Source organism: Microtus pennsylvanicus, chromosome 12 (genome assembly GCF_037038515.1).
Source record: "Microtus pennsylvanicus isolate mMicPen1 chromosome 12, mMicPen1.hap1, whole genome shotgun sequence".
Lineage (NCBI taxonomy): Eukaryota > Metazoa > Chordata > Mammalia > Rodentia > Cricetidae > Microtus > Microtus pennsylvanicus.
The window spans coordinates 68,335,439-68,355,797 of NC_134590.1; the positions used below are offsets into that span (position 1 = coordinate 68,335,439).

The following is a 20,359-nucleotide window of genomic DNA, read 5'->3' on the forward strand; positions in this document are numbered from 1 at the left end:
TATGCAGAATTAGTTTGCAAAGAACATCCAAATCAGTCGTGACCAGAACCCTCAGATGGGGATGGGCGAGACTCATTTCTAGAGTTGCTGTCTTGTGCTCTCAGATATATTGGATATGCTGCAAAAAGTATGCATGGCTCATACATGAGCAAAACTAGCAGTCAGCAGAAACCGTCCCCAAGGAAGCCTAGACATTGGGATTCTTAGACGAACATTTGAAGTCAGCGATTTTAAATGTGTTCAAACTGTCTGTGCAATTAAAGGAAGCCATGGCGATGTTTCCTCACCAAACAGAGGATACCAACAGTGCAGACTTTTTAAAAATAACCAAATCAAATAGAACTTCTAAATTTAAGACATACAAGTGAGGTGAAAATTTTCTGGAGGGGTTCAGTTGCTGACTTGAGCCGGCAGCGGGAGAATAAGAGAACTTAATGGCAGAGCAGGAGCGTCGCCATGCAGCAGGAGGGTGGGGAAAATGGAGAAATAGGAAGGGTTTCAGAACACTGTGAGGTGCTATCAAGCTTATCAACACACACGTGTTGAGATTCCCTAGACAAGGGAAGAAGACAGGACCTTTGAAAAAACAATGACTAAAAATATTCCTTAAAACAACACCCCCCACCATATTAATCTATTTATCCCAGAAGCTTGATGTGTTTTAAAGAGAATAAACTTAGAGACCCACACCAAGGCATATCCTAGTCAAAGTGATGACAGCCAGAGATGCAGGCAGAATCTGAAAGCAACAGGAGAGAGAGGGCTATCTAGAAGTGATCTTGAGTGAGATGATGCCCGGTTTATGGAGATGAGGGCCAGAAGCCAGCAGGAAGGTACATTCAAAGGCTGGAGTAAAAAGGGAAGAACTCTGCATCCTCCAGGACACGGGAGCTGCAGCACTGGCCCCTCCGCAGAAGCCGCATTTGCTCCATGGCTCCTTAGCTCCCTGCTCTCTTCTTGCCGGTCAAAGCTGGTCTGCTCATAGCTGGAAGTCTAGGCCCCTCAACCGTCTCCTTGTCTCTTTCCACCACAGATAAATAAAATGCCTTGACATATTTCAAATGTCCCCTTCCCCTGGCCAGAAGAATCCCGAGGGCAGAGGTATTTATTGGAATCTCCTGTTTATGGTCCATCCCAAGCACGCATCCAGCATAGCTAGCCCTTCGTGAGCAGCCGGCAAGTAAATAACACTTCAGATGAGTGTGAATGGGGGACCAGTAGGAAACAGCTGTTTGAACTCAGACTGTGACACCACAGCAAGACCTGCACAGCCTCAAACCACACAAGATCCCAGCAGGGGGAGGGGAAGTGGACATAAACTCTGAAAGATGCTGGAAGAGGGAAAATCAGTGGAGCACCCAGCCTCGTGCTCGGAAGTAGTTGGCCAACACAAAACAGGCGCCATGTTTTGTTTTGTTTTGTTTTTTGTTTTGGTTTCTCTCTCTATGTGTGTATGCATTCGTGCTTGAATTTTATTTTTTTAAATTTGGTTTGGTTTTAGTTTTGGGTTTTGTGGTTTTTGTTGTTTAAAGAGAGAGAAGGGACATGAAGTTAGGTAGATGGGTTGGGGGAGGAACCTGGAGAGAGGGGAAAGAACGAGATTAAAATATACTGTATGAAAAAGTTTAAAAACAGAAGTGATAAAAATATTGTACATGGTGATGGACATGTGCACGCTCATTTCCGCGCCGCAGATGAGAAGTGGGCATGAGGAAGGGCGGACAGTCTCCTCGCTGTAGCTGGTGGAGTGGGGCTGTTCTGCCAGAGCCCAGCGCTAACCCCTGCTCCCCTCCGGTACTGTCCAGCCTGGCTTATCTTTGGCAGCCCCCTCTGTTGTCCACAAGAGCGCTCATTTCTTTTTGCCTGACATTTGTAGCTCCCACAGAGGGGTGCAGAAGGTGGAGCATCTCGCTTCCTGAAATTATAGGAAAGCTCTGAATATTTGAGCAGCATATTTAAAGACAGACCTTAAAGCTAAACAACGTTTAAAAACAAACAGTATTTTTCATCTCTCATATGTTTGCAGAATATGTTTTCGTTTTGAAAGAGAAAATAATAGGAAATACCTTTTAGAGTCTTATCTTCTGTAGAAAATTGAGCAGGCACCATGTTCTAGAGACTGACCCCAGTTCTGCAATAAATAATCACCTAATACTTGGGGGGTGTCATGTGGGGCTATGAACCTTCAACACCAGTGGTTCTCAACTTTCCAAATGCTTTAATATATATCCTTTCTCATGCATGGTGACCCCCAACCATAAAGTTTTTTCTTTGCTACTGTTATGAATCATAATGTAAACATCCATATTTCTTATAGTCTTAGGTGAGCCCTGTGAAAGGGTTATTTGAAACCTCCCTCCAAACACAAAGGAGTCACAACTCACAGGTTAAGAACCGCTGCTCTACACAGTGATTTAGGGCTTTGGTTCTGACACTCTGATGGGCACATGCATCCACGTAGCAGAAGGAGAAGATGGCTGGTGGGAATGGACCATTCCTTTCTTAAAAGCTAAACACTCTACTTCCTGTCCCTGGCCCCAATGTAGATGCCCATGGTGAGCTCTCTGGGAAGGGAGCTGGTCTATTGGGAAGTTAGTAAGAGCTCCCTATGTGGGGTGAGGGGTCAGCATGAGGGATGGCAAGCTCAAGTGGCCCAGCAACTAATCCCTCTGTGACCAAGAGGTGTGCCTTGCAGCTGTCCTAAGCCTAGGTCCTCTTGCCTATAAAAGAAAGAAGTGCTGGGGGATAATACTTTTTTATACTATAAAGGTTTGTCTTCATATTGGTTTAATAAAACATTGATTGGCCAGTAGCCAGGCAGGAAGTATAGGCAGGGCAGCCAGACTAGGAGAATTCTGGAAAGAGGAAAGAGACAGTTGGCACCCAGACCCAGAGGAAGCAAGATGAGAATGCCTTACTCAGAAAAAATACCAAGCCACATGGCTGAATATAGATAAGAATTATGGGTTAATATAAGTTGTAAGAGCTAGTTAGTAATAAGCTTGAGCAATAGGTCAAACAGTTTATAACTAATATAAGCCTCTGTGTGTTTATTTGGGACTGAATGACTGTGGGGCCTGGCAGGATAGAAACTTCCATGTACAAGGAAGTCTACAAGTCAGCTTTCAGGAGTAAGCAAGGGTATAGATGGAAAAGGCTATGCAACTCTTAGCTCATGATTTCTGAAGTGACCAAGGAGAGGTGACCTGGATCCCCTTCCTCTTGCAGCATCCTGTTTGCAGACATCGTGGGGTTCACAGGTCTGGCATCCCAGTGCACGGCCCAGGAGCTGGTGAAACTGCTCAACGAACTCTTCGGCAAGTTCGACGAGTTAGCCACGGTAAGCACAATGTTTGCTTTTGTTCTCTTGATTAAGCCAGAGCGCTTCTGGAGTGGTGCTCTGCCCAGCCAACCTCGGTATCTGCAGTATAGGGGCCTCACTGGTCAGTGGTTCTACGTTAGGCCTAAGTTTGGTACCTGCACTTCACAAGTTACACTGGCTCCTTCCAAGAGGCGTTCATATGGAACCATGTCCTGCGGGCTGCACTTGGCCCTGGCCAGCCTGGCATTGTGTACCTGGGACAATCACAGCCCCCTCTCTACCTGTGACTCTTCTCGGGCTGGCCTTGCTCTGGGGTTGCCCTCCTTCTGAGCTGGAAAATGCCTGCTACCTCTTCCCCCAGTCCCTGCTGAAACCCCTGCTCTTGGTGATTCTACTGCAGACTCCCCCTTCCCCAGCCCCCGGTGATGCTAGGAATGTTGGGGATGCTCACCAGTCTTCCTGCTGGAATTCTTAACATTTGGCACTTGTGGTAGGTAAGCCTTGATGAAGGGTGACACTCTGTCCTTAGGCTCCATGTCTCTGTGTGAGATCCTAGTGTATGGTCTTAGGAGTCCTTTGCACTTTTGGAACTTTACCGTGTAGGCTGAAATCCCTGTAGCTCACCCGTCTTGTGGATCTACACTGATCCTGGCTCCCAGCCTGTGTAGGCGGAGGCAAGTTCCACAGCACACCATCTGTACCTGAGGAAGAGTGGGAACCACTGATAGTGGGAGGGAAGGAGGGAGGGAGGGAGGGAGCAGAAGGCAGAGGTGGGAACACTTGAGCATGTAATTTATTGGGGTGCTACTGCCTGGCTTACCTCCTAACCATCTTTACCCTTCAAGGTGGTGAAGGGGTTTATTGTGGAGTTACATTCTCTTTTTCCTACCCTTGGCCCGGGTGGGGCATGGGTGCTGGGAAACTGAGGGGCATGGGTAGCCATTTCCTTGGTGAAGGCAGCAGGGAAGGGTTTCTTAGTGAAGTGAGTTGGGCAGCCAGGGCTGGTGCAATTTGTCAGAATTGGGTGCAGTGCTGGCTGGGTAAGGAGACTCAGTGGGCACGGGTTAGGTTATTGGCAGACACCAGACAGCAGGTTTAATGTTTGACTGCAGGTGGGAGTAGCCCCAAGCTGGGCAGAGAGGAGATTAAGGTGGGAAGGGTGGCAGCAAGGATTTTAGACAGTACTCCCTTCTGTTAGTTATGGACGCCATTGTTGTAGTGAACACCAGAACCTAAAGCAAGTTGGGGAAGTCAGGGCAGGAACTCAAGCAAGTCAGGAACCTAGAGGCAGGAATTGATGCGGAGGACATGGAGGGGTGCTTCTTACTGGCTTGCTCCTTATGACTTACTCAGTCTGTTTTCTTTTAGAACACTGGACTACCAGTCCAGGGATGGCCCCACTCACAGTGGGCTGGGCCCTCCCCCATTAATCACTAATTAAACAAATGTCCTACAGACCTGCCTATAGCCCCATCTTATGGAGGCATTTTCTCAACTGAGCATCCCTCCTCTCAGATGACTTTAGCTTGTGTCAGGCTGACATAAATCTATCCCCATGCCCCCTTGATGAGGTCCCGTGGAATGTTGCTGGGGTGAACATCTCAGAATTGGATGGTGAAGTTGCTATCTGTGTAAACATCTTCTGGGAAAGCCCCTCCTGGGGTACCATAGGATGTCCTAGTCAGGGTGCTGTAGGACCCCTAACTGGGAAAGGCTTGTCTTCCGTCTGCTGCTTTTGTTGGACACTGGTCTGTGAGGTCTCTGCAGCCTTGTCTTGTCCCTGGGTCTTGTCCCTCTGAGTGTGGCTGTGCCTGTCCTCATGTGAGCTTCCCTTGCACTCTGAGGTGAGTCCCTGGGTCTTGCTGTTTTCCTCTAAGACGGGGTGTCTATGGGCAAGCCACACTCGTTTCCAAATCAGCTCTGAGGTCCCGGTTATGACCAAGGAGTCTGGCCCACAGCAGAGGCCACATGAATTTATCAAGTGAGACAATGCCACACCAAGATGTCTGTCTGCTTCAGTGGTCTCTGGACTCACTGGCCTGGCCTCTGAGAGCGGTAGAGCTCTGAGGGTGCCTGTTTATGAGGAGAGTCAGAAAAGCCTGGGCCGTTATCCACGGCTGCAGCAGCCTCCTCTAGAGCTGCTGAGCAAGCAGGGAGCAGACCAGCACTGATGAGAACCAGCATGCCTGCGTTTGCATTTACTGAGGGCTCTGCTTCCCAGTTGTGACAGCCACCAAGAGCTGTTTGCCCCTTCTTTCCGCTATGACTGTGAGATCTAGGGAACTTGGCCCGGTGAGCACCTGGAGAGAAAGTCAGTGGCAATGTGGCTTACAGGTGTGTCTGGGAAGAAGCGCACCTCTGACTGGCCTTTGGAGGGTGACATGGATGTCATGTGGATGTGGGGTATGCTCCCAACCTCAGGTAGCTCTTCTGCAATTGCTCAGCCGTGCCAGAGGGTGTGGTAGTCCTTGGAAGGAAAGCTCTAGCCATTTCTGTCAATTCTCCTCCCAGGAGGGGTTTGTAGCTCCCAGGGCCTGATCCAGAACCAACCATCAGCGTCCCAAATACCTGGAAATCTTCATATTACAAACTGGGTTTTGTGGCCAGCATCTGAGTGAACGACTTGCTAAAGGACATTGCTTACATGCAGAATGCTGGGCCTTGGGGTGTTCTCTTACCCCCTACTTTGACCCCCTGAATCTTCCTCCTATCCAGTTGAGACTCACCTTGACTGCCCCAAGACTCTGGTTTCATGCACCCCTCCTGGTCCTATAGTCTCCAGGGGCCCAGCACAGTTTCTGGTCTTGCTGCCTTCCTTCCATGCTTATGGGATAGCCCTGCCATGCCCTACTGGGACGTGGTATGAGAAGGGTATGAAAGCCCCTCCCACAGCCCCCCAAGGAAGGCATAGTACTTTGTGAGCTGAGTTTGGGTATTTTGGAGGAAGATCTTTGTTGAGAAAAGTCTGTCTTTTGTGGAAGTCTTTGTGAACAAAGGAAAGGTTTAAACAATGCATATCTTCCTCCGCCTGATGCATGCCACTCTCTGAACAAACAGGGACCAAAGTGTGGCTCTGGCTCCTAAGTGCCTGCCCATGACTGATGTCCTAATAAAGGGTGCCAGGTGTCAGGCTGTGTTCGCTTCTGGGTGCTGGCTACGCCCCACACCTTCCTGCAGCAGCTTTCTCTCAGAGGCTTTGCCTTCTCCAGAACAAGGCTTGCTCTGTTCTGTTCTCGGCTTCTCGCTCTTCTAGTGGCATGGAGGGCCCTTCAGAGAAAATACTTCTAATCCTTCTCATTGCCTAGAAGCATCCCATTGTCCAGCTGAATCAAAGCTTGTTGTCTCTTCACAGCCTGATGGGCATCTGGGTTATTTCTGGGCTAGCTTATTCCAAATAAAGCTGCCGAGAGCATTTGTGTCTAAGACTTCGTGCCGGTGAGTGCTTGCTGTTTTCTTGTGTAAATGCGTAGGAGTGGGCAGATGACAGAATTTGCTGAATTTACATTTAGTGTTTTAAGAAATGAACCCAGTACTTTCCAGATTGCCTGTTGCCGTCTCACGTCCCCAACCATAGTGTGTGGTACCAGTTTCTCTGCATCTTTGTCTTCTGCGGTGGCTGGGCTTTTAAGTGGTTGTGTGGTCTCCCTAGTAACAAGCCATGCATATCTTTTAATGGCTTGTGACCATCCATGTGTCATCTTTGGAGTATCCATTTTGTTTTTTGGTTTTTTTTTTTTGACCATTCTTCTTTATAAATTGGGTTGATCTCAAAACTGTGGGGTTTTGAGACTACGTCTATTTTATTTTTAATTGTTTTGGTTGGGGTTGCACTGTGTTGTCTGAGCTGGCCTCGAACTCACATTACCCCCTCTTAGCCCTGAGTGCTGAGATCACAGGTGTAGGCCACTGTGCCCTGCCCAAGAGTTCATAATGGTCCACAAGCTGGCCCTTCTTCAGACGCATGCCTTGCAGGTTTTTCCCCTTGTATATTTTGCTCCTTCGAATAGTATTCTTTGAAGAGCAGAACATTTTAAGTAGTCTATCAGGTTGTTTGTATTATGGGGTTGCATTGTTGTGTCTGCATTGTCCTTGCCCAATGTCTGTCATTGTGCTGGTTTCTTAAGGCCACTCTGGCAACGTCCCATGAAGATCTGGAAGCTTGAAACAACAGAAATTTGTTCTTACAGGTTTGGAGCCTGCAGTTGGAATCAGTACTGTTGGCAGAGCTGTTCTTCCTGCAGGCGTTCCAGAGAGGCTATCCTCTGCCTCACACACCCTCTGCTGGCTCCTGCCAGGTCTCCCAAGTCTCCTTCTGCCTCAAGTGGCCTTTCCTCCTCCTCTCCCCTCCTCCTCTCCCTCGTGTCCCACTCCGCAGTGGACGGGTTTCTTATTTCAGATCTTTAACTAAATCATATCTATGTCGTCTTTTTATTGCCTAATTAAGGTGGTATCATTGATATTTCTGAGGGACATATATATGTATGTATACACACACACACACACACACAAATACATATACATAGATCACTACACGCTGAACTCGCTCTGAGTTTTGGTCTTTTCCTGAAAGAAATGAGGGTAGCTCTGACTATTCCAAGGGATTACTGTAGCAAGAAGCTCCATAACAAAACTCCCGTAATATAAACTCTAAAATCTCTAGGCTAGTGCCTAGCCCAGGGTTGCCATGCAATAAAGATCATAATAATAATCATCACCCTGGCCAGGGAACCCAGCACAAGCGAGGCCATCTGTCAGAGCGGCACAAATATCTGGAAGTTCAGTGTGAAAAAAATTAGGGTGTTCTCTCCCCAGATATTAGCTCATCTTTCTTTAATCCCATCAAGGTCTTTAATTCATAACCAGATAACGCTGGCTGCAGAACAGGTCCATTCGCTAGCTGGGTCTGTTTTAGAGAACTGTCAATTAGCTGCTATCTCACGGCCACAGTGATTAAATCAGGCTGCACTCTGCAGAGGCTCAAGACCCAGGGTGCTCCTCACCAGCTGGGATTGCCCCCCTGCTCCCCTCTGCCGAGGTGAGCACGTGTTCCTAACACTTGCTTCCTCAGGCTCTGACTGCGGCACAGAGAGCAAATGTATATATTCTGTATTTTCTGAGGCGTGTGTCCACACTCGAAAACAACCACCCTCAGGAGCCCAGGCAAATTCACCCACAAATCCTTTGTGTTCTCACACATTCTTCGTGTGCATGCATTTTTAGTAACTTTACGAAGATGTTGTTCTTGGAGAAACATACGTGACAGAGAAGGGCAGCTAATCTTATCCCTTGCTTTGCTTGCCAGCTGCCTGAGCCGGGCCTGCACTGTCCAGTAGGGAAGCAAATCTAATAGAACTGTTTGCCTCAGTGAGGGCCTACAGATGCCCTGATAATGTTTACAATACATCTTGAGTTAATTTTTATATATACAGATCAAAGCCATTTATTTTGCCTGCAGGCCCTCAACATTTTACCATATCAAATTTTTAGGGACTGCACTTTTCATATAGAGCTGGGCAGGGGTCTTTCTGGACATTCTGTTCTGTTCCACTGCTCCGTGTGTCTGCCTTGACACCTGGACTGCCCGTTGGTCTTATAGCTTCATGGTGGTCTGTGCTCAGGTGTTGTGGTCCAACAAACTGGGAAGTTCTTTCTCAGGTGACGCCGGTGACTTTAGGCGCTGTACTTTCTAATATACGTTGAGAATCATTTCTTTGGTTCTCCCACAAAGGCTGCCTGTTACAACTCTACTTTGAATCCGGCGAGAACCAACATCTACAGATGTCGAAACTTCTGATTCGTGAACATAGTTCATCTCTGCGTTGATAGAACGTGTTTAGTTTTCCTTTAGAAATGTGTGCTTTTTTTTTCACAACATACAAATGTTTTAAATCTTTTTCCTTTTTGTGTGTTTCATTTATTTCCTCAGATATGTCTTTAAGTAGATCCTACTTTTGATAGCATAATTCATGTTGATTTTTAAATATTAGCTTACAGTTGTTTTTTATGAACAGCAGAATGTAAATTAAGTTTTTCTATTGGTTTATTGCTCTGAAAGTGGAGTTTCCACTGGACTTCTCACATCAGTGGTCACGTTTGTACATGAATGCATCTTAGCTTAGTTTGTTTTCCATCAGGAGGCCTTTGATTTTTTATTTTCCTGCTTCATTTGACTGGCTAGATCCTCTGGTGTAATGTCTGATGAAAGTGCAAGAGCAGCATTCTTGGCTTCTTCTCAATTTCTGGGGCATCACTGCATTCTTCCGTCATCAAGAATCATATTAGCAGTGGGGTTTCTGTAGAGTTTTTTTGTTGAACTGAACAGTTTCCCTTTATTCCAAGTTTTCCTCTGATTTATTTTTTAAATCTGAAATGCCAGTTGCGTTTTCCTGGGTTTTCTCCCTCATGCATCTGCAGGGATGTTCCTGATTTCCTGTGTCCTTCACTGCATGAAGGATGCATGCCTGATGTTAGACTGTAAAAACACCTGTGTGTGGGTTGGAGAGATGACTCTGTGGTTAAGAGCACTGGTTGCTCTTCCAGAGGTCCTGAGTTCAATTCCCAGCAACTGCATGGTGGCTTACAACCATCTGTAATGAGATCTGGTGCCCTCTTCTGGCATGCAGGCATACATGGAGGCAGAATGTTGTATACATAATAAATAAATAAATCTAAAAAAAACCCAAACAACCTATGTGTTTCTGGGGCCTCCATACACTTGTGATATTATTCTCTTCCTTGTGTGGTTTTGCCTTTGATTTGCCGACATCTCCCTAGAACTTTCCCCATCTGTGTTAAGATCTTCATCTGTGGCGTTTCTTCTTCCATCTCTCCATGCTATCAAGTGTGATCTCAAGGCTGAGTTTGTTAACGCTTCCTCTTGTCCAGCTCTCGAGATGCCTGTGTAAAGTTGGTGTCTTTCTTTCTCAATATGTAGTAGGATAGGAAATTTGCAAATTCAGAAGGGTCGATTTAGGGTATGTTTCTCAAATGACTTTAATGATTTGTATTTATTTTAAGAAATTATTCCAGGTGTTAACTTATTCCAGGTGTTAACAGTTGCTGAGTAGGTTTTTGTCACACTTCCACATCCTTCCTCAGTGGCCGCCTTTGCAGCCCCCGCCACTTTTATTCCTGATTTTGGTAAATTGTATATTCATTCTCTCTCCCTCCCTCCCTCCCTTCCTCCCTCCCTCCCTCTGCCCTTCCCTCCCTCATCTCTTCCTCTCACTCTCCTGTCCCCTTCCCACCTCCCCCCAACCCCCCTCTTTCCTAATCACTCTGGTTGAACAATTTTGCTGACTTTCTTAAAGGATGAGCTTTCAATTTTATTGATCTCTTAGTTTCATTAACTTTCTTCTAGGCGTAACTATTGTGTTTCTTCTTATTTTGGGTAGAATTTACTTCTTGTAACATTTTAAGGTGCAATTTGGGTCATTATTTTGTAACTTTGGGGACTTTAATATCAACTTTTCATGTTGTAAATTGCCTCTGAAATGCTATTTTAGCATTATCTTCAATACTCTGGTATTTTTTTTTGTTTGTTTATCAGGACAGGGTCTCTCTATATAGTCCTAGCTATCCTAGAGCTCAGACTCACAGAGATCCTCCACATTCTACCTCCTGAGTATTGGGATTAAAAGTGTATGCCACCATGCCTGGCCTGTTGTGTATTTATTTTTATTCAGTTCAAAATACTTTTAAATTTCCTTTTTTTTGTGTGCGTGTGAACTATTCCTTTACAAGGTGTGAATATATGTTGCTGTGATTGGTTTAATAAAGAAGTTGACTGGCCGATACCTGAACAGGATAAACATAGGCAGGGGAACCAAACTGAGAATGCTGGGAGGAGGAAGGGCGGAGTCTGAGGGAGATTTCAGCAGAGGAAACAGGATGTGTAAAAACTGAGGTGACGCCAGGTGGTGGTGGCGCACGCCTTTAATCCCAGCACTCGGGAGGCAGAGGCAGGTGGATCTCTGTGAGTTCGAGGCCAGCCTGGTCTACAAGTGCTAGTTCTAGGACAGGAACCAAAAGCTACGGAGAAACCCTGTCTCGAAAATCCAAAAAAAGAAAAAAGAAAAACAAAACAAAACAAAACAAAAAATCCTGAGGTGACAAGCCATGAGTTACGTGGCAGAGGGTAGATAAGAGATATGAGTTAATTTAAAAGTAAGAGTTAGCTAATAACAGGCTTGAGCTATTGGCCAAGCATCTGTAATTTATATAAGCCTCAGTGTGTTTATTTGGAAGCTGCTGGTGGGAAAGAAACTTTCACCTACACCTTTTGACTCTTTTTAGACTATTTTTTAAATTTGGTTTAACTTTTTTGTTGTTGTTTTTTTTTTTTTTTTGGTCTGAGTAGTAATCCCTACTTGAGCCGGATGTCCAGGCTGCACTCTCACTGGGTTTGAGGCAAAGGTTGGCCCTCGCTGCTTCCGTTTCCCTCGTTTGTACTTTGTTCCCCCTTTCCCAACCTTATTACAAGTTTACTGAATATGTTTGATGACTCCATTTTACTGTGTTTGTTTTAGCAACTTTTTTCATCATTACTTTAGGGCTTAATTAGAATATTTACTTGGTTAACAGCTCCCCATCACGTGACTTCTGATTTACAGGCTGAGGATGGCACAGTTATGGGGTGCCCTACAGTCCTCATGAAATTGTTGCCGTGAATATGGAATGAAAAGGAAAATTCATGGCAACAGTTGCATGTATGCATACTTGCATAGTACATACATACATACATACTTTAGCTTGCATAGAATCAGCTCCATTTTATGTTGTTAATACTTTGTCCGTGCACTGAATTATCTTAACGAGTTGTAAATACCACCGAGTCGTGCTGTTTACTCACATAGTCATCATTTCTGTGGCTGTGTGCTCGTGTGGTCAACATTTCTCTGTGTTGTGTTTTCCTGCGTATGGGCTCTCCTTTAGCATGTCAGTGGGCTGCTGGGGCTGCGTTCCCTCGGTTCCTGTGTTTCTGAAGAGCTCTCTTTCTGGGCGGTGTATTTCTCCTCGGTGTAGAATCTTTGGCTTTAACAGTTACACCAAATTTAGAAACAGAGAAGTACTCAGGTCACCGATTTCAAATACTCTTCCTCTGTGGCTTCAGTTCTACGTGATCAGGTTCTCAGAAGGTGATCCTGCAGTCAGTGATGGTTTTTCTAAAACAATCAGGATGCTTTTTCCGTTGCTACTTCATTTTGAACGATGTTTGCTTTTTTTTTCTGCAGTGTCTGGCATCTTTTTCCCACTCAGTGTAGTTTCTCTCTTATGTTGTAGGTTTTAGCTAACAAGTTCAATTTTGATCCTTTCCCCCGTTGAAGTAGCTGTTAGAAAGCTCGAGTTGAAATGGACCCCCTGCTGTACAAATTGTTCCTCCTTGTGCATTCCCTGTGAGCGCCCTGTGATCTTCAGGGGATGGTTGCTCTGATCCTGTGTGAGCCCTTTTGGAGAAGCCTGTGGGCTTTCTCACAGGCGCTTGCCTTGATTCTGAGTCCCTGACACTGCAACCCAGGGTGGCCTCTGCGAGGTGCAGGCTTGGAAAATTGCCCACACCTGCAGCCCAACACCTTCCTTCTCTTTCTGAAGGTCTCTGCTGGAAGTTACGCAAACACAGGGCATGTTTGCCTTCATCTCCATGCTAGCTGACGGTTTATTTGCCTTCTTAGTCACAGCTGATGCTCCCAGAAGAGAGCAATTGTTTTTTACCTTTCCCCCAGTTACTGAATACTGCTGGATGTGCACTGGTCCTTTCTGTCGTTAAGGACCTGGCCACATCTCTTTGACGTGTCCTGCTGCCCACTGTTCCTCTATACCCGCCGTGGACAGGCTAGGACTCTTCTCTGGGTGTTAGTTTTCCTAATGGGAACAAGAGCTGGTTGGATGTGCACACCACGCCTTTGACTGGAACCTGTAGGTTAGGGTGTGGCACGGTGAGATCATAGTCTACCCTCTGCAGAGAGAACCAAGCTAAGCATGGCCTCTTATCACTTGGGCTGCCTGCTGCTTATTTTGAGCCATTGGTACAGTTCAATCTGAGCCCTTCCTGGAGCCCTTTGCCCCCAGGAGGAGCCTATTACAGTGTGGTAGGTTGCCAGCTACCGGCACTGGCTAGAAGATGGATTCAGAGTTGAGGTAGTGGCTGCATTGATAGATACCGACTGGCTCTTGCCATAGTTAGCTGCACAGCATGGTGAGGTTATACCTCTCCCAGGACCCCACCTCCCAGGTTTGAGCCGTGCTTGGGGGCTGCTGGGTCTGTTGACGGCTTGTGTAGTCAGAGTTGTCTCCAAACACAGATGTCCTTGGAAGCTTTCTAATCCACAGGATTCCAGAGAAATATTTAGACAGTACTTTAATAAATGCTCGTACGGATCCAATGTGAACTGTTCTTCTAAAGCAGTGGTTCTCACCCTTCCTCATGCTGTAATCTCTTAATGCAGTTCCTCATCTTGTGGTGACGCCCAGTTATACTCTTTTTCCATTGCTACCTCATAACTATAATTTTGTCACTGTTATGAATTGTAATGTAAACATCCATGTTTTCTGGTGGCCTTAGGTGACCCCTGTGAAAGGTTCCACCCCTACAGGGTTCATGACCCACAGGTTGAGAACTGCTGTTCTAAAGGCTCGTGCATGGAAGACTTGACTTCCAGCTGGCAGTGCTATTTTGGCAGTTTGCTGGAAAGTTATCTCCGGGAAGTAGGCCGCTGTGAACCTGCCCTTAAAGACTTGATCATGTCTTGGGTCTCTTTCGGGCTCTTTTCCTGCATCCTGGCATGTCAAGTGGCCAACATGGCACTCCCTGCCTTCTCTACCATGATACTCTGCTTCACTGGTCCCCAAACATCAGAGCTGGTAGACACTGGACCTTCGCGTCCGTGAGTTCAAATGAGTATTCCTTCCCTGCTTCTGGGAGTTTTGCGGCAGAGGTGAGTGTGTTGATTGATAACCAGAGTTTGAGTTAGGGCCACTTACGTTCATTTACTTTGCTTTAGGGCAAAATAAGACACTTGTACTAAGCTGAGGAATCTTCTTGCAGGGTGGTGGCAAAGGTTCACGGTTCTGGTATACGATATGGCCATTTTGTTTAACTTTTAGTTGCTATGAGTTGATGTTACTATGGTCTGTGCTATTGAAGTTACTCTTCTCCATTTTTGTGTTGACTCTGGGTATTTCCGGAAGGACTCATGCAGGCTAGACTAACCAGAACTAAGTCTCTTAGGGTCAAGGGGCATTGGGAGTCTGCTCACTGCTGTCCATTGTCCTGTGCCCTTCCTGGCATCTGACCCCATGCAACCTTTCAGAGGCTTCAGCTCAGAGGCAGGACTCACCGTACGTCCACAGGCTTTCGGTCGTATCACCTTCACTTGTTGTGCCTCAGTTTCCCTGCTTATAAAATATGAAGGGTGCAGCAGAAGGAGCTTCACATTCCTTCCTGCTCCTACACACTGGTTCTGCGAGCCATTTAAAGCCTGAGTATACTACGGAGGGCCAAACTGAAAGTTGTGTTCTTAGAGCAAACTGACATGGTCCATGTATTGTCGAGTACAGACAGAGCTGCGGTAGAGAGACAAAGTGAAGAGGACCAGGTGCTGGTCCTGACAGCTCGGGGAAGAAACTCTGAGTCTCCCGTGACTAATTGTGCAAGGCTGGCATTTGCGGAATAGGGTGGCTTCAGGGTACGATCTGTGTGTAGATGAAGCCTCCAAGTTCCGCCTGGCGTTAGATAGGAGACTGGACATCAGGGAGAGATTGCTGAGCTGTGATTTGAATTCGGGAGCTGACTGGGAAGTGGGCGCCAATGACAGAGTGAGAAGTAGAGGAAGGTATGGCTGCCACGCCCAGGTGGGGAGGTTTTCACTCCTCAGTCCATCAGTAGGGACATGGGGAGGTAAAGGTTTCTAACAATGTGTTCTTCAGAAAATGGCTCCCGAATCCCAACTGTGGACTGCACTTTTTTTTTCTAGATCACAGGATGCTGTATGAATGGGCGTGGCGTCATACCTCAGGATCCTAACGTTTGAAACCTTGTGGAGACATTGACATGTGCATCAGGCTGGAGGGAAGGGTGTGAGCCCCGTGCACTCATAGTGTAGGGCTGACCGTGGCCATCTTGTTTGCTCTCTAGACGTTACCCAGCTTCACAGACAATGCTCAGCTTTGCATTTGAGCCTGTCCAAGCAGTACCAACATCCTTCCATTATCTAACCCAGCCAGACTGGTGACGGCCACGTTGTTCCCAGCACCGCGTCTGGGTGTTTGTTCAAATCAGCATGTCAGTGAGGTGGACACAGATCTTGATTGTCCTCCTGGATTTTAACCTAAGAGTGACTGAGTGCAAACACATGGAAGCTAGTGCCATTGAAGGGTGACTCACAGTTCCCAAGATAAAGAGACAGTGTGCCGTTCTCTGCAGCGCCATGTTTTTGTCTTTGGGGGAAAGAAAAGGAGTTATATTGATATTTCTAATTCATTTCATCCTCCTTTCTTCATTTATATATTTGTGAATATTCTAATAGATTTGAACATATCCCCAAGGTTCATGTGTTGGGGACTCAATGTCTTATTCATCAAAAGAGGAAGCTGGGGCCTTTATGTGATTAGACCACAGGGGCTTAGTGCTGTTTTGTGCTGGTCCTCACAGGAGCAGGTTATTGCAAAGCAAATTTGGTTCCCTCTTTCCCTCTGTGTCTCATGTGCTCTCTTGTCCTGCTCTCCACCCTGGGAGCATGTAGACCCTTGTGGAACATGGGTCTCTCAGCTGGTTGAAGACCTGTAAGAAATAAATTTCAGTTCTTTATAAACTACTCAGTCTTTAGTTTGCCATTGTAACAGCACCAATTGAACGAAGAGAGGCAGTAATTCTGTTTGTTTCTTTCTTCTCTGTGTAGTAGGTTCAGAACGTCATTGTCAATTGTCAAGAACAAGACCACTGAGTTCCCCTTAGCGCTTCCTAGTGCTTACTTTTGTTTTTGACTGAGGTTACCAGCGAGATGGTGACGTAGTGTTTTCACGTGCTTTGAAATGATTCATCCCTGGGTGACCATCCTTCTCAAACCTGTGGTAACAGGTTTGGATTTTTAGACATCAATCATTCATTTTTTTTGTATATATACTTGCAAAGTCCAGTTCCACAGTGAAAACCCTTCAGATGCGTTGCAAGAGGTTCCTGCCCCTCCTCTGACAGAAGTGGTTAGGTGTCTGTTCTTGGTTTGCTCTCGCTCCTCCTGAGCAGGCACGTGCACTTGTCCCCTACAACCCATGACTCTTAACTGCTGAGTCATCTTTCCAGCCCTCATTTTGGACTTGAAATGCAACAGTTTGGGTTAAAAGAAAAAAAACTAGATTAAACCTGTCTTGCCTTCCCCATACCAGGAGTTGGTGGCACTGGGCTTGCCTGTCTCTCAGAGTTGGACCACTTTGGTAGGTTGTTTTTAAGATCAGGTCTAATGGAGGTTGGGCCCCTTAGGGCTCTGAACTCAGCAGCAGCATCTGCTTCCCAACTCCTGGCTTCTTCCTGGACCTGCAAATTGGTTGGTCTTAATTTGGCAGTTTCTACATGGAACCAGAGCTTTGCTGTGACCTCAAGACTTCCCCTATGCTTTCATGGGGCCTTGTGGGATCAGAGCCACTGTCAAGGAAGGCTATGGGTGGGGGGCTGACATCCTAGATTCTGTCTTATGCTATCCACCCAGGCAAGGCCATAGTTGGTTAAGACTATCTGGAGCCCTCCAGGCCTTGGAAAACCATGCATGAGGCTTCTTATTCCTTCTGGCTGGCTTGTGCCTTCCCAGTTTGGGAAGGAGGCGATATCACGTGTCCCTGGTTCTTAGTCCCAGAAACTGAATGTGTCTTCAAGTCCCTCCTGTTCTCTCCTCCTACCACCTCGCTTTGCTCCTCCTTTTTCCCAGTCAGATTGCAGAGCCTGAGAGGTATCATAGATGTTCCCCACTTGGGGATTCTTGCAATGATTCCATACAGTGCTCAGTACTCAGGGACTCGGTCCCTGAGTCAGTCTCACTGTATGTATCTTGGTGGCACCATGAGGTGACGGTCACATTCAGCATCCCTGTGTTGTCCCTTTGTTCTGCACAGTGTGGGATATTTGGTCTTCCTCATATAACACTTGCATTGGCTGGGAGCAGATTCTGTACTAGCCTGTCCTCTTGGAGATGTTCCATTTCTTTTGAAGCCTCACGGGTGGAGGGAGGCCCAGAAACGGAAGGAGCAGGTGTGGAACCACTTTCATGACGGATGGCACTCTCTTCTCAGATTGTCATTGGTGGCTAGGGAGACCTCTTGAAGGCTTTGCAGCTCAGGGCCTGGCAGCTTTGAGCAGCACTGGGAGTTAGCTGTCCCTTTAGCTCTGGTACCATCTTTCCATGGAGAGGCCTCGGGACCCCTCACTATCCGGGTGCAATGCTGGTCGCCTGCTTGGCCTGACGTTTGTTGATTTACAGTAGTTGAGGAAGTTGCAGGGAACAGTTGGTTAGTAAATTCAAGCATAAAATTGGGTCTAAATGGTGGAGTGTTTTCAGAGTGGACACTATGGAGCTGTGGAACACAGTGAAAGTGTCTTATGGCCTGTGAAGTCCGTCCTCATTTGAGTGGCCTGCAGGAGGCGAGGCCATTGTCTTCCTGGAAGTCCTAGCATGATGACGACATGGACCAAATCTTCTGTCTGCTCTGAAAATTGGTATCAGAGAGCCCCAGAAGTGGTCACCAGAGGCAAGATTCTCACTTGAGTTTAGCTCGCATTGCAGATGGTTTATTTTGCAACTATTATCTTAAAAGACATTTGTTCCGAATTTGTCAGTGTGAGTGCTTCTGGGCAAATGTCAACAGCTGTAACCAACATGTGCAAAGGTTTTTTTGAGATGGCTTTGATTATTTACAGATGTTAAGGGGACCTGAAATGGATCTGTTTGAGAACTGAAGTGTTTTCAAAAGTTTAAAAATTATTTTTTGAAAATGTTATTAATACGATGGATATTGATCATGTCCACCCACCACTACCTCCCTCCAACTCCCTCTAGATCCCCAATCCATTTCCATCCCAATTTCATGTCCTCTTTCTCATTGCTATTAATATCTCCAAATCTAATTAGTGCTGCCCATATGTGCCTGAGTGTGAGGCCATCAACAACAGTATGGCCAACCTATCAGCAGCCATGTCCCAAAGGAGAGGGAGTCTCCCTCAATACCCATTAACTGCCTCCCTCTATCTCTTCCACTAGGGGTTCATCCTCTGGGGCCCTGGCCCATCATGCTGGGATTTAGACCAGCTCAATCTTGACAGATAACCGTAGCTGCTGTTAGTTGATCTGGATGGGACATGACTCTTGTATACATGGTTTCTCTGTAGCTTTGGAACCTGTACTGGAACTAGCTCTTGTAGACCAGGCTGGCCTCAAACTCACAGAGATCCACCTGCCTCTGCCTCCTGAGTGCTGGGATTAAAGGTGTGCACCACCACCACCCGGCTTAATTGAATTAGTTTTTGAACTTTTGTTTTGCATGTGTATGGGAAGGGTGCCATGGTGTGTGTGTGTGTGTGTGTGTGTGTGTGTGTGTGTGTGTGTGTGTGTGCATGCACGTGCGAGTGTGTGTGGTTTGAGGCCACTTGCAGGATTCAATTCTCTCCTTACACCCTGAGTCCCAGTGTCCAAATTCAAGTGGTCAGGTTTGGTGGCAAGTGTCTTTACCCACTGAGTCATTTCCTTCCCTGGCTCTAGAATTGCAGAGTCTAATGATTTCCTTGAGATAAAAAAGACAGTCACAATGATATATGGATCTGTCAGCATGTGTCAGGTTTCAGAGTAATGTGTGATTGACTGACTTGATCTTTACTGAAATCCACCCATGCTTCCTGGGTGGCGGTGTCTCTTATCTTCCTAAGGGGCTGTCCAGGCCACCTGCATGGATGTTCAAGGGATGCTGTGAATGATTTCCCTCAGAGGGGCCATCACAGTGTGAGCAGCCTTAACCTGAATATCCAAACTGAAATGCTTCCAAAGCTAAGACTTGGAGCATCATGTGACACTCAAAAACTAGGGATGTGATGCTTTTAGATGGGGCATGCTCGGCTGGCAAGGGCTATGCCAGTCTTTCTAAAGCCGACAGTAGAGAATAGGATCTAAAATGCTTCTGTGCCTCTGGCTTTTTAGCGTTTCAGATGCGGGAGATTCAGCATGCATTCTTCATGTCTTAATATGAAGGAGAAAGTGTGCTCCAGGGTGGGAGGTTCAGAGCTGCAGGGACATCTCTATGAGTATGGCTTGGACTTCCTTCTGGATTGTGTGGCTTCCAGGAGGGCTGCACCATGGGTGGGGTGGAGGTTGCTGTGCAAGTTAAGTAGATGGGGGTATGTATCTAACAGGTGGCTAGACGGAGAAGGTGGGAAAGATAAATGATCTCAGTAGAAAGAGGTGGGGTACTGGGAGTTGTGAGGGGAGCACCCTTGTGAACCTGACCCTGGCCACTGAAGGCCACACACACACTCTCACCGACAGCAACTCTGTCACTGATCTTATGCTGTGCTTTGCCCCAAGGAAAACCACTGTCGCCGCATCAAGATCCTAGGGGACTGCTACTACTGCGTGTCGGGCCTCACCCAGCCCAAGACTGACCACGCCCATTGCTGTGTAGAGATGGGACTTGACATGATCGATACCATCACGTAAGTGTTGCACTGGTAGCATGTCTGTCTCAGGCTGCAGAGCTGAGGCAGCAGTAGGAGGGGGCTGGGTCAGAGTGCCCCACCTGCATTGGGGGTGATACACTGGGGGTGACACATGGGGTGTGATGTATTGGGAGGTGACGCATTGGGGTGTGATGCATTGGGGATGATGCATTGGGAGTGATGCATTGGGGGTGATGCATTGGTGAACCATCCTCTCAATCTATGATGCATTTCTCTGTCCACATAAACCCTTTGCGTGTCTAGTGTGCCCCGAAGGGACCTTTGTAACTGAGCTTGGTGAGGCACCGAGGAAGGCTGAGGTCAGAAGCCCATTCAAAGCCAGCCAGCGT

General features: G+C 46.8%; 1 protein-coding gene across 3 annotated transcripts in view; it reads left to right on the top strand.

The window, feature by feature from the left end:
• The window catches only part of Adcy1 (adenylate cyclase 1), a 126,848-nt gene that overhangs the window by 36,858 nt on the left and 69,631 nt on the right, over window positions 1-20,359 (top strand). For all 3 annotated transcript variants that reach the window (XR_012907327.1, XR_012907328.1, XM_075944302.1), the window contains exons 4-5: window positions 3,229-3,340; window positions 19,879-20,006. Coding sequence is in view for 1 of the 3 variants with exons in the window: in XM_075944302.1 (XP_075800417.1) it covers window positions 3,229-3,340; window positions 19,879-20,006 (240 nt within the window). In the remaining 2 variants the exon portion in view is untranslated. The remainder of the gene's footprint in view (window positions 1-3,228; window positions 3,341-19,878; window positions 20,007-20,359) is intronic.